At 36.5% G+C, this 13044-nt stretch overlaps 3 protein-coding genes and 1 non-coding gene across 4 annotated transcripts; 1 reads left to right on the top strand and 3 right to left on the bottom strand.

Moving 5' to 3' along the window:
- Nucleotides 1-774: 774 nt before the first annotated feature.
- Nucleotides 775-2995, bottom strand: LOC105968552 (C2H2 type zinc finger transcription factor family). The gene has a single exon (XM_012993182.2). The coding sequence runs from the start codon at nucleotides 2264-2266 to the stop codon at nucleotides 1130-1132; it is 1137 nt and encodes a 378-aa protein (XP_012848636.1). The 5' UTR covers nucleotides 2267-2995; the 3' UTR covers nucleotides 775-1129.
- A 3012-nt stretch (nucleotides 2996-6007) lies between these two features.
- PSAG (photosystem I subunit G) lies at nucleotides 6008-6833 on the bottom strand. The gene has a single exon (XM_012993524.2). The coding sequence runs from the start codon at nucleotides 6668-6670 to the stop codon at nucleotides 6221-6223; it is 450 nt and encodes a 149-aa protein (XP_012848978.1). The 5' UTR covers nucleotides 6671-6833; the 3' UTR covers nucleotides 6008-6220.
- Nucleotides 6834-6943: 110 nt separating this feature from the next.
- Nucleotides 6944-7015, top strand: TRNAW-CCA (transfer RNA tryptophan (anticodon CCA)). The gene has a single exon. It is a non-coding gene; the product is annotated as a tRNA-Trp (tRNA).
- A 207-nt stretch (nucleotides 7016-7222) lies between these two features.
- LOC105969050 (putative WD repeat-containing protein C2A9.03) lies at nucleotides 7223-12159 on the bottom strand. Its single transcript, XM_012993773.2, has 10 exons — nucleotides 11932-12159; nucleotides 11234-11380; nucleotides 10953-11120; nucleotides 10755-10841; nucleotides 9782-9916; nucleotides 9574-9684; nucleotides 8898-8989; nucleotides 8683-8788; nucleotides 8221-8307; nucleotides 7223-8128 (listed from the first exon to the last, which is right to left on the bottom strand). The coding sequence occupies exons 2-10, from the start codon at nucleotides 11375-11377 to the stop codon at nucleotides 7715-7717; spliced, it is 1344 nt and encodes a 447-aa protein (XP_012849227.1). The 5' UTR covers nucleotides 11378-11380; nucleotides 11932-12159; the 3' UTR covers nucleotides 7223-7714.
- Between the last annotated feature and the right edge of the window lie 885 nt (nucleotides 12160-13044).

Consider the following 13044-nt stretch of genomic DNA (forward strand, 5'->3'; position numbering starts at 1 on the left):
TAAGATAATTGGTTAGTGAATTATTAATAACCGTCTAGTCTAACCCATGATTCTAATTATAGAGTATATACCTATAAAGTATTAATGCTGTTTGTATTGCATCATAATACGGGTTGAGTTGAAATTTGTTGAATGGGAAGTAAATTTTGCAATATAAGTAATTAAAAAAACAAGAAAAAAAAAGTCAAAATGAAAGGTCGGCAGAGAGTTGCTTTCATCACGGGAATGTGTGGAGAAAGGCAGTTGAGCTTTTCTTTATTTGTTCAGCAGCCATTCCCAACCAATACTTTCATTTCTTTCCATTACTGTACTACTCAATACGAATTTACGAACATGAAAACGTGACTCCAAAATGCGTTTACTGAAGACCATAGACCACTTCAAACGACCCCACACGGTCTACTTGGTGTAATGGAATATATTTCTTTGTGAGCCTTGCCAAGAAAGTATCAATGCTTAGGAAAAATTCATACTTGCAACAAATGTGCTAAAAAGGGCTGTTTCTTTCTTCCTTTTTTTTTTTTTTTGTTTTGTAATTTTTATTTTCGGAATTTATTTTAATTTTGGTGGTTGTGAGGGGTTTTTGTCATTCTTGACTTTTCTTATATTCTCAAAATTCTTTGACAAGAAACCTCCTTTCTGGACCTCCACTAAGCACTGATCACAAATATATAACTTTCCAAAGCTGCTCACATATTCAATAAAATGAACCCAGACATAAACTATGTGCTAAAATAAAAAGGTCAATAATATATAATATATATATATATAGTCAATTTAATTATCAGTTCATTAATTCTTGTACTTGTTCACTTCATGAAAAAGCTTGTTGGACCACCATGTTTACCATGAAGAAAATAAACACAAGCAAAAAAAAAAAAGACAAAGACAACCAAGATGGTTCCTGCAATAACTAATGCTGATAAAAAGAAAATGGATAATCACTACTTAACCGCCGGCCGGCCAGGCCTTAACCGAACCACCTTCGTGCCGAGGAAAAATATTCGAGGCCAGAAACCATTTACCACTAAATAGAAGCTGCAACTAGAAATAAAACTAGGAACTAAAAGTACTAAACAAGGCCCCAATAAATACATAATACATAAGCATCATCATAATTCATAACTAATCACCAGCTGCTGCAAAATTCACCGTCGTCCGATGGAGGCGGCGCCTCGTTCAGATCGAACTCCATCACCACATTCGAGCTCAAGCCTCCTCCCTTGTTGGTTGTTTCTTCCTCCACCACTTGGGGATAGGGATAATCATTGCAAACAAGATCTTCATTCTTCGCCAGCATGGAAATATTATTATTATTATTATTTATAATCAGATTAATATTGTTGTTGTGATTGGATCTGTTGTGGCTTGACATGTGTCCACCCAATGCTTGATGAGTTGTGAATGATCTCTCACAAGAGCTGCACTTGTATTTATCAACCACCACCGCCGCCGCCACTGCCACCTTCTTCTTATCATCATCATCCATTAATGGAGGAACCAAATCACACAGCTTCACCTTCTTCCTTTTCCTCTTCGTTCGGGCTTCTTCTTCTTCGACTACTTCTTTTTCGAACACGTGGTTTTTCGCAGTTTCGGGTTTTTCGCCCCCGCTTTGAGAAAGCATCATGAGACAAGCGGCAGCCTGGTGGAGCTGGTGGTCTTCGTCGGAGGTGGAAACCTCCGACGAAGATGCGGTGGATGCCGCCTGGCGGCCCCGCCTGGCGGTGACTGCCCAACCGCTCAACGACCCGGTCAAATCGACGGATGCGTTCGAAGGGGGGTGAATACCCCTCCATTCCCTGTTTGGATGAGATCTCATGTGGCCAAACAAAGACTTCATTGAAAGAAAACCCCTACCACAGAGTGAACACGTTGGCTTCTTCACAGGTAGCTTCTGATTCTGATCGGAAGCAATCTTCTTTTTCTTCTCTTTCTTGAAGGTGGTGGTGGTGGGTGGTTGGAGTTTGGGATTCTGTTTCTTGTTGGCGGCGGCGGCGGCGCGTCGGAAGTGGACTCTCATGTGGCCGCCTAAAGCTTTGCCCGAGCCGAATGTTGCCTGACAGATACTACAAACCCTAGCCGTGGTGTTATTCTTACAGCCAATTGTCTGATCATCTTCAATAATAATATCTGCACCCCGTTCTTCTTGTTGTTGTTCTTGTTTGGGGATTTTCAGGTTAACCCAGAGGTGAAGTAGATCAGATTTCTGCTTGTTTTTCTTGACTGGGAGCGATTCAGCTTCGTTTTCTTGTTCATTCGCCATTGATGAAGAAACACGAGATCGAAAAACCCAGCTAAAAGTGTATCTATAGGTTTAACTCACATATATATATATTGTGTGTGTGTGTGTGTGTGTGTGAGGAAGAGGTGAAAGGGTGGGAATTAAATATAATGTGGGAGAGAGTTGTTGTTAGAAAGCGACGGGTGAGTTTTTTTTGCAAATGGAGCTCAGCACAAACTCAGCTGGTGTGTGTTTTTGTGTGTGTGTGTGTGCATAAAATAGTAACCCTAGAAGAGAGAAGACGAAGACGAGACTCACAAAAGGGGATGACCCGACCCGAAAGGAAAGATCCGATTTTTCGGATCAGATTTGGATTCGCTTACCTTATAACCAGATAAGAAGAAGAAGAAGAATTAGCAGAAAATGAAGACTTAATTCGCACGTTAAAATATGCATCCATTATCAAAGCAACAAAACGAGCTCATCAGCTGACAAAATCAGTGACGAAAATGACTGCTGAATATTAGCGACGAAAATGAATATATATGTAGAGAGAGAGAGAGTAGAGAGAGAAAGGAAGAAGAAGAAGAAGATAACTGAAAGAGTGAGTTAAGCGATATGTGTGGAGACTGGAGATTGACTGTCACGTTTGTTTTTCTTCCTCTTTGCTTCTTATTCGGGTTTTTATGAATATCTCCTCTCTTTTTTTCCCCTTTTTTTTTTCTTTTCCTAAATTTTCTCACTTTCAAATAGTCACACACACACACACTAGACTAACCTCAACTCCCAAAAATACGTGTGCCTTTTGAATTAACCTATTTTTTTTATTTTTTTTTATTCTTTTTGTGGATATTCATTATAATTTTTTTTTTTTTAAAGAAGAAACAGAAAAGAAAAGGGTCAATTTTCATCTAAGTGGGGTAAATAAATTGAACGCTACTTTATAGGCAGTTGGGTAAAAAGAATTAATTAGTAGATTTCTTTTTTTATATTTTTTCTCCTATGTAAATAAATGAAAGTTTCTTGCAATTAAAACTCTTTGATTTTTTGTTTTTTATTTTTTTTTTACAGTTGGGTGATGTTTGTATTAATTAAAAGGGGAAATGGGATTTCTTTTAGTGTGGAGTGAAAGCATTCAACCCTTTTTTCTTAAGTCGTGCATTTAATTTTACTTGAATGCATCCAATATTTCCTTAGCTGATTAAATGTAATCAAATATTATAAGCATTATTATATATATATTACCTCTTCCACACGGTTTGAAGTATAAATAAATTTCTGTTCATGCCCTTATTTTGCCTTTAATTATATATATATGTGTGTGTGTGTGTGTGTGTGTGTGTGTGTGTGTGTGTGTGTGTGTGTGTGTGTGTGTGTGTGTGTGTGTGTGTGTGTGTGAAAATAAGGTATGTTGCTATGTAAAAGGCCAAATGGGCATAAATCAATGAATCATGAGATTAGGTCAATTTGTACTCGGATTTGGTCAATGTTCTATGTTTTCTACATTATTTTCTTTTTTTTATTTAAATCGGATTTTTCTTGAAGATTATTTATGGTGATTGTGAAGGTAATAAATTTTGTTTAGCCTATTCACACTAGAATTTATGATTAGTAACAAGAAATAGCCTTAGTAATTATAGAAGTATGCATCGTAATAATTATCAATAGTAATCAAATGTGTAGATGTTGAGCAAGTGTTCATTTTTTCGTTCAATAGTCGGCCAAGCGTTTATTACTTTTATATATACATAAGTATATAATTTATGTTGTCAATTTTAGAAGCCAATATATAATCAAAATCTAAAAGATATGTTGAAGAAATTTTTAGATGTGTATCCGGAAACCTAAATAAGTTACTAAACCAATTAATTGATGGGAAAAATTAAATGAATTGAGGTCAAAGGTAGCATTCATATGTAGAGTAGTGAATTGACTGGCTAGAAGAGGATATAGCAAAAAAATTCAAAATAATCTATTTTCAAAAGTTTCAAAAGTTCATTAATTACATCTATTTTTTCATAATAATATTATATTTTACAAGTGGTGGAAAGAGTAATTAATAAAAAGAGATGAAAGAATAATTTAGTGCAAGTACATAAAAAAGGGAAATTGGTAACAAACCATAGTTTTAAATTGCCATATTTTCTCATTATATATATATACATATAATTATTTATTTTTTTCAATGATATATAAACTAAATTATTAATGTATAATTAACAAAAATTTAGAATATAACCAAATCTCCTATATTTCAATCAAATATTTACGTATATTTCACTCATAATCTAATCAAATCAAATCAAATCTATATATATATATATATATATATATATATATATATATATATATATATATATATATATATACCATAATCTAATCAAATCAAATCTCGAGTATTCTAACTGTATACTAGGACCTCGTTTCGAGTATTCGTAGTTCAGATCAAAGTTAAGGGCAAATTACGACCACCTCTAAGGTATAGTTAAATTCAATGTTATCATAACCGGATAGGCATTCGAGTCACGGTTGGACCAATTCAACCGGGTTCGACCCAGGTTTTTTAATTTTTTAAATTTTTTATTTTGTAAATATTTTTATTGGTTTTAAATTTCAAAATTAATATATTTCTATCTATCTTTTATATATTTTAAACATTTTTTTTTCCATTTTAATACAATATCCCTTACTTTATTTTATTTTATTCTTTATCTCTCGTCTCGATAATTTTCTAACTCTTCCCACTTTTTCTTCTCTCATTCACGCAGCCCCTCTCTATCTCCTCTCCCCTTCTCTCTCGTCTTTGAATTCAAAAATTCTTCTTCTTCCCTCATTTTTTCTTTTTTTTTTTTCTCTATTTTCTCCCATTTATTTCTCCATTTCCGGTCTCCGATCACCGAATTCAGCCCACGGCCGCCCATGTCTGCCCACCGGACCGTCTTTACAGCGGAGATCCGTCCACCTCCGGCCTCCGACCTCATTTTTTCTTTTTTTTTCTCTATTTTCTCCCATTTATTTCTCCATTTCCGGTCTCCGATCACCGAATTCAGCCCACGGCCGCCCATGTCTGCCCACCGGACCGTCTTTACAGCGGAGATCCGTCCACCTCCGGCCTCCGACCACCAGATTCAACCCATCGCCGTCCAAATCTGGCCACGAACAGCCTTTACGACTGAGATCCGTACACTATTATACTTGTTTTGACAAAAACCTGAGTCGTTAATCGGTTTGCCGGTTTCCGGATTTTACCCGGTTGAACCGGGTTTCGATCATTTGACCCCGGTTTTAGGTTTTCCCGATTTTGAAGCCCAAACCGGACCGCCTAATCGCCGGGTTGCGGTCGAACCGGTCCAATTCTTACAACATTGGTTAAATTACAAAAAAATCTCGTGTGAATACATTCCTTTTAAATATTTTTACATAAAATTTTTGTAATTTGGTTATTTACCGAACCAAATCATATATTCAGTTCGGTAAACGGTATGAAATGTTGATGTACCTAAATTTCGGTTCGGTTTGACTAATTTAACAACTCTAAATTTACTTCTAGAGAGATATTTTCTTAAGATTATATATAGTTGAAAGATGGCTGTAATTACCCTAACTGAAGGGGTTTCGTAATTTGACATAACCAGGAGATGGGTGTAATTTATAATTGAACTTTTGTTTGATGTTAGATACCCTTATAACTCACCGATCGACTCAGGTTCGATCAGGATCCGATTAAATAACTGAGTTTTTTCATTAGATTATTTAATTTTATCCTGATAATCAAACGAGCGGTTAGGTCAAACAATTTATCAATTTCAGGGTCAAGAATTCAACAGCAAGACAACAATTTAAAAACACAGTAGTACAATTCACCACACCACCACAGCTTGGCAACTAAAAGATTCCGAAAATTATAATAAGTAAAAAATTGTAGTAGAAATTTAATTTTGCCAGAGATATACATACACAACAAGGGCTAAACGACGACGTTTCAAAACGTATCAATCAACCAAAGAAGGAAGGATCGTAGCCGTTGCTTGAGGTGGCAAGAATGTAGTAAGCCACGATGTGACCAATCGATCCCCACCCGAGAACATCGACGATGTTGAACCCAATCGGGTCGTTCGATTTCAGGAGGCTGACGTACTCCTTCGCCCTCACATCGCCGGCTTCGAAGTGGGAGATTCCGTTCTGCTCCGGCAGACCCTGTTTGGCCACGTTCTCTCTCTGGAACTTGAAGAACACGAATCTCCCCAGGAAGAGTGAGAGCCCGGTGCTGAGGCTGATTACCAGAGATGGGTTCAGCTCCGACTTGATGGTGAGGCGGTTCGTGGCGGTGATGGGGCGGCGGAAGGTGGCGGAGGTGGGTTTGGAGAGGAAGAGGGCGGCGTCTGTGGGCTTGTTGAGGGGTCTCAGACCTTGGAAAGATGGAGCGGAGAACAGAGTGGACGCCATTTGTTGAACCTTTTTGTGGTGCGGCTCTGAAGAATTTGAATTTGGATATGGTGGTGGGATTATTAATTATTGGAGGAGGTGATGATGTTTATAATTTAGGAGGTGGTGGGTGGTAGAGCAGAGATATTGACTTTGTGAGGAGGAGAGTGAGGGGAGAAAGATTTTGTATGCTGACCTGGCTATTTTTCATTGGTTCTTTCTGGATCAGAGATCATGACCCTTTTTCCTTTTATAGGAGGTCATATTGTTTATTTTGAGCTTAATATTCACCTAGGATCCGTGGCGCAATGGTAGCGCGTCTGACTCCAGATCAGAAGGTTGCGTGTTCGATTCACGTCGGGTTCAAATATCCCGAACTATCAGATCCATTACCTTTTTGCATTCCCTTCAAATACCAAAGTGGATCGAGTCGGTCTTTTTTTGGCCCATTATGATTGGGAGTCTTATCAATGAAAGTTATGCCTCTGAATTATCCTATACGACACTAAGACGCCAGTTTAATTTAAAACAGATGAATTATTTCCGAACACAACTCAAAATAACTCGGTAGTATACGATAAACCAACCCTCGTTAGCTGAGTTTCTAAGTTCCATTAAAGTCAATCGATGTCCACTATAAAAGCGAAAACCGAAAAAAAAAATGTTAAAAGCTGACTGTCTTATACACAGCCTAACTAAAGACTTGACTAAAGAAACACCCCATGCACATCTAAATTGCCTCCAGCACGGAAACTCCTCCGTTAGATTGCGCAAGTTAGTCATGAAACATTCACTTTTCAATCGGACGGACACAAACAAGAACCTCGACAAAATTAAAAAAAAAGGCAGTAAGAAAACCCATAGCCCAACTTCTACTACGTGCCAACACAAACCGAACCAACACTCATCTAGCCTTTACTGTACATCCCCCTCCCTCTAACATCTTATTAACACTCACACACTCAACTAAACTAACAGACCAAACTCAAACTTTCCTCCCACAATATTACAACTGTACAAGTCAGCACGAAACGAGCACTGTTTTTTCTTAATAACAAGACCAACTCAGAAAATAGCATCAAGATACGAGTACTCATTTCTTCTGCTGAACTCAAGAAGGCTACCGTAAGTACGGTCCCACACTCCAACGAAAAGGGACTGTGTGTCGGGACTGAACGACATCCCTGAAATCTCACCGAAGAAATCAATTTCCTGCTCCTTCTGGTACCCGCTTCCCACATCGAAAATATGGACAAAATCTGCAGGTTCTGCCATGGCCATGAATTTGCCGTCAGATGTATAGCGGATTGAACGAATTGCTCCGATGTTTCCCTTCAAAGCGGCGACTGATTTGGAGAGATTTCGGATATCCCAAATCCTGCAGGTTTTATCCTGGTTTCCAGTGGCGAAAGTTAAGCCGTTTGGGTGCCATGAAGATGCAAATGAGTAGTCAAAATGACCGTGCAAAGATGAGATTGTCTGCAAGGAGTAGAATATTCATTAGTTGTGGTTCAATGCTTCTCCTGTCCATTGATGGTGCATGGAGGAAAAGAAAAATATATTTTTTTTACCTTTCCACTCCTGGAATCGACCAATAAACCTTCAGGATCGTCCCCGACAATTATGAGTGTCTTGCCGTCAGGACTTAGAGAAGTATGCTGCATCAAAGTACAAAACATTTGAGAATATCTTTTTGTCGGACTTCCTCAGCATGCAGAAATTGTGGGAAATTCTAACTAATTCAGATACAAAAAGTACGTTTCATGAGCTCAACAATAAGTCATGCTTATTCGAAACATCATGGACCATACACTCCGGAGATAACTGACCAATCCAAATCCCTAAGAATTTCTTTTACAACACTGGCATTTGGCACAAATCTGAAAGTCAGACTCATTCTTACATGCATAATGATAAAGAACAAAAGTATGTCTCCCTAAATCCATAGTCATGTAACACTATGCAATCGGATTAACTATGACATGTATGTATGTTCATACAAACATACACAGGGAAGATGGGTAGAGACTTACATTAACTGGCCACGGAAAACAAAAATGGTTAGACTGCTGAAATTTTTCCATATCGAAGGTTCTCACTCCACCGTCATTATTTGAAGCTACAAAGTGCATTGCGCCACTGGGATACAAACAAGGCACTGTCAGGAATGTGTGTGTGTGCGTGTGTGTGTAATGAGAGATAAAGAGAAAGATTTATATCCATCAGACGTAAACATAAGAAGAAATACCTGCCAGACGTATATATCTCAACTGCATTAGTAATGGCATTTTCGTCATAAGTTGTCCGAGTGCAGTAAGAAACTCCAGGCCTATCTAAATACTGCAACCAAATAGGTGGGAACTAAATGGCTCGATAACTGAATAACTAAAAGCAAAAGCATGTGTAGGAAAGCAGATAATAGAGAGAGTAAGAAATAATAACAGCCTACTAACAAGCCCAAGAATAAATCATAAAACTATTCTACAAGTCACGGACTGAAACACACAGAAACGGATGAATTAGCTTGTGCTGAAATAAAGCCAAAAATAATAGATTTTATCTGTTCGGCTTCATAGAAGCACATTTAGCCAAATCCAAATAGATAAAAATTTAGCAAAGAGCAGCCAACTAAACACCGGGCAAAATCGTGTATCGAATGTGATTGGGATTTGCCTTTTCTACTGATTCCTAATTTCCTATGGATTGCATCAGAAACAACTGAATACGCAGTCAAGTAATTCAGCAGGGAAAGATAAAAGATATCAACATAATTACATGTCCTAATCTGTTGAACTTAATGGAAGCAAAAGCATAATGAAGACCTTCAAGAACACAAGGAAGCTCCACATATATTTGATAAAACAGGCATAAAGGAAAACTGCACATTTCTGTACAGCATACTGAAAACAATAAAGAATATGCACCTTGCATATAAGTTCGCCCTGAAATCCTCCTGCGACTAGCAAGTTATCTTTCACTGCTAGTGTGCTGACCTGGGTCTGTGTGAATCCTTCCAACAGGCTTCCAGGATGTTTCTGCACTAGGTAAACAATATTCAGTAAATAGGAGAAGATACTAATTCACCAAATTGCGTACAGCACTAAGACAATATTGTATTGTAATATCACTTACCTCACAAGGTGCTACACGTCCCGATACATTAATAACTTCTGACTTGGTGCGTGTTAACGATGACCAATGCATAACTGAGAAATGTGACATAAGGTAAACATCATGCTTTGATGTAGCCCATACCAAATTTCTCAACTGTGTCAAAAGCAGTTAAATGTATATTAGCTATCACGCTTCATACTGAACACCGGCTAAAAGATGTAATAATAATTTTAAAAAAAATATTTGCAAACCAAGGATAATTAACTAGTAGCAAATATCAGCTTCCGTGAAAATTAACCGTTAACATCATTCTCTAAGCCAGAGTGGGACATCTCCTACCCACCAAGTTATGGTAAACTTACTTCTCTGTTATACAATTCTAATAGTTGATTAATGCGAGGGTACAGGGTATGAGATGATTCCACAAGTAAATATACGCCAAGAATTTAGAAAATTAAAAGGATTGTTTGCATATAATTCTGATATAATGTTTATGCTTCGTAAAACCACAAAATGGTAACGTTTTTCACATTGCCTTAAGAAGTTCTCCTCTACAACAGATCTGCAAGCCAGTTGAAATTTTTTTAAATCTGAGCAACTCAATAAGTAAGTCATCAATAATCTCATTCAAACCTGCTAAATCAACATCCTCAATGTCTCATATATGTCCAATTTATCAGAGCAGAACGGCAAAATCTTTAGCTCCAACCAGACGAATTAAAACAAAATAAAATTTAATAGGAACACATCTAAAAGACCTCAGGTGCGGTTCAACAAGAAAATTAATTATGAGACACACTATAGCCAATACGGAACACCCATCCATTCTAACAGACAAGTCGTATGCACTATGCAGTATGCACCCATTGTTACAGATTCAAGTGCGCAAGAAAGGGCATGTATGTGTTTAGCTGTTGAACTCGATGACATCCAAATTAACCGAAATACAAGTTGATAGAGCTATTCTTCTGATCCAAGATATTCCAATTACCTGAAAATGTAAAATTGTCGATTTCACAGATCTTGAATTTCTTCTGAACACGTAGTACACGCCTCCTTTCTCAGTGGTTTTGCATTCCTATCGCAAAAAAGGGAAGGGGCAAAATGTCAATAAATAAAAGAAAGTAACTACGAAGCAAAATCAATGAAGAATGCAGATAGGGAAACAACTCGACGACATTAAAATTACCTTTTCTGATCCCTCTCCAGATTGAGGAATGTTTTCGTAATTCTTATATTGTTCTAATCTAGTCTGCCTATATTTCTCTCTTGTTATGCTGAGCCTCTCCCAGGGAATCCCTTGGATATCTTTGCCCTTCCTTGCCTGAGATGCTGTAGTATCGTGTATCCTATTACTCTATAAAGGAACAAAGTTAAAAATCCAGTCAGAAGAAGCATTTCAATTAGATAACTCAAAAACGAAAATAGCCACGAAAGGTATAAGTTAGCAGGGGATGACTACGAACAAACCATGTAGTCATATGTATCCACATCGGAATCTGAGTCACTAGCATCTCTGTCGTGAAACCCATCATCGTCCATGTCGACTTCTGCATCCTCCATTTCATATTCCTCCTCCATTTCATTAGCATCGTTTTCTTGTTGATGGGACATGATCTACAGAGGTCGGAGAAAGAGGCGTTACAATGCAGGTTGGATTATTGATTTATAGACGCGGTATTGGGCGCAGTCTTATTACGGTAATGTACAATAATTGAAGCAAAAAAAGCAACAAAATCAACCAAAAATATATTTAAACAACATGAGGATAAGATACATAAATATACATGCAAGTATATATACATGGAGGAATGGATTATTAATTTAGAGAAGCCAAAATCATCAAATATAAAGTTCATGGGGAGAAATGATGCTGGATTAACGACAATCAATTAAAACAGAACAAACAATAGCAGTCGGCAAATAATTCAAAAAATCAACAAAAAGCAAAAAGGCTAATAATTTCTTGCAGTATACACTACCGCAATTCACCAAGTTCCTTCCCTAACTAAACAGTCAGATATTGAAAACAAAATAACCTGCAAACGCATAAACCCTAGAACTCCTCGGAGATGAAAACAAAAATGAACAGCGTGATAGAAGAACGTGAAAAATGCGTAAAACCAAATTCTGGAACCACAACATTTTATATATTTATATATTCTCACCTTCCTATTGATGAGGATAATAACAAAATCCTCTGAGCTTCTGGTTGAGGGGATTAATTTCACATAAAATTTGATTGATTAATTAGCAATTAAACCGAATTTCAACGATAGGTCTCGAAGAGGAGAGAGAGAGAGAGAGAGAGAGAGAGAGGAGGGTATATATATGCGTGTGTATCTATCTGCGAACGTATATCCAGTGGTTTTGAGACAGATAATGCAAAGTGAATTAAAGGGAATTTTTTACTTTTTGCGTTGATATATATAGGTCGGTCTTGTTAATGCCGGTAGATTTTCTTGTTTGGATTAATTTATATCGGAATATTGTAATTGTTAAGGAATCTTTAATGGTTTGAGCAAATGAGCATGAGTTAATTGATTTAGATTCGAAATTTTGTCAAGTCGAGCATGTCAGTTTACATCTCTCGTTTTATTAATAAAAAAAAATTACTCTCTCCGTCCCAATTTAAATGACATTTTAGGTTGTTGCACACATATTAAGAAAGTTAATAAATATGTATGTATTATATTAAGTAAAACAGAGATAATTACTAAAATATCCTTGATATTAATTGTTATAATTAATTAATTAGGAGTGATAAAGAATAAAAATAGAAATAATGCAATTGATGTTTTATTGAAAATTTAAATTAACAAATAATTCATGAAAAACTCTCTAAAAAGACAAAGAATGTGGGACAAAGATAATATATTATAGGAGTAAACTGCAAAAACTACCCTTGTGTAATCTCAAAATAGCAAAAACCACCCTGTGATAAATAAACTAGCAAAAACCTCCCCTGTGAAATTATTTAAATAGCAAAAACCCCCCTATGGAACTATTTGAGGGTTGACTTGATATAAAAAGACACAAATACCTCTGGAGTCTTGCAATTAATAAATTCTTATATTTTATAAATATTTTAATTATTTTATTTAATAAATAATCAATTTAGTTGTTTACTATTTTTTTTAATTTCTAAACAAATAAATTAAAAAGAATAAATATACATATAATATGTATATATATAAATACATTTTGAGGGACAATTTTGTCATTTCAAGTCTAAAAAATCAGCTAAGGGGGATTCTGCCTTTGACTAAATTTCACAGGGG

This window comes from Erythranthe guttata, chromosome 13 (genome assembly GCF_056151865.1).
Source record: "Erythranthe guttata isolate IM_541 chromosome 13, IM_541, whole genome shotgun sequence".
Classification (NCBI taxonomy): domain Eukaryota; kingdom Viridiplantae; phylum Streptophyta; class Magnoliopsida; order Lamiales; family Phrymaceae; genus Erythranthe; species Erythranthe guttata.

Excerpts from the sequence above, each read along its gene's own strand:
- LOC105969050 (XM_012993773.2), bottom strand. The coding sequence starts at position 11,377 with ATGTCCCATCAACAAGAAAACGATGCTAATGAAATGGAGGAGGAATAT. Across the intron at positions 9,685-9,781 it reads GACGTGTAGCACCTTGTGAG|AAACATCCTGGAAGCCTGTT; the intron begins GTAAGTGATATT and ends TACCTAGTGCAG. Across the intron at positions 8,990-9,573 it reads AGGGCGAACTTATATGCAAG|TATTTAGATAGGCCTGGAGT; the intron begins GTGCATATTCTT and ends ATTTGGTTGCAG.
- PSAG (XM_012993524.2), bottom strand. The coding sequence starts at position 6,670 with ATGGCGTCCACTCTGTTCTCCGCTCCATCTTTCCAAGGTCTGAGACCC.
- LOC105968552 (XM_012993182.2), bottom strand. The coding sequence starts at position 2,266 with ATGGCGAATGAACAAGAAAACGAAGCTGAATCGCTCCCAGTCAAGAAA.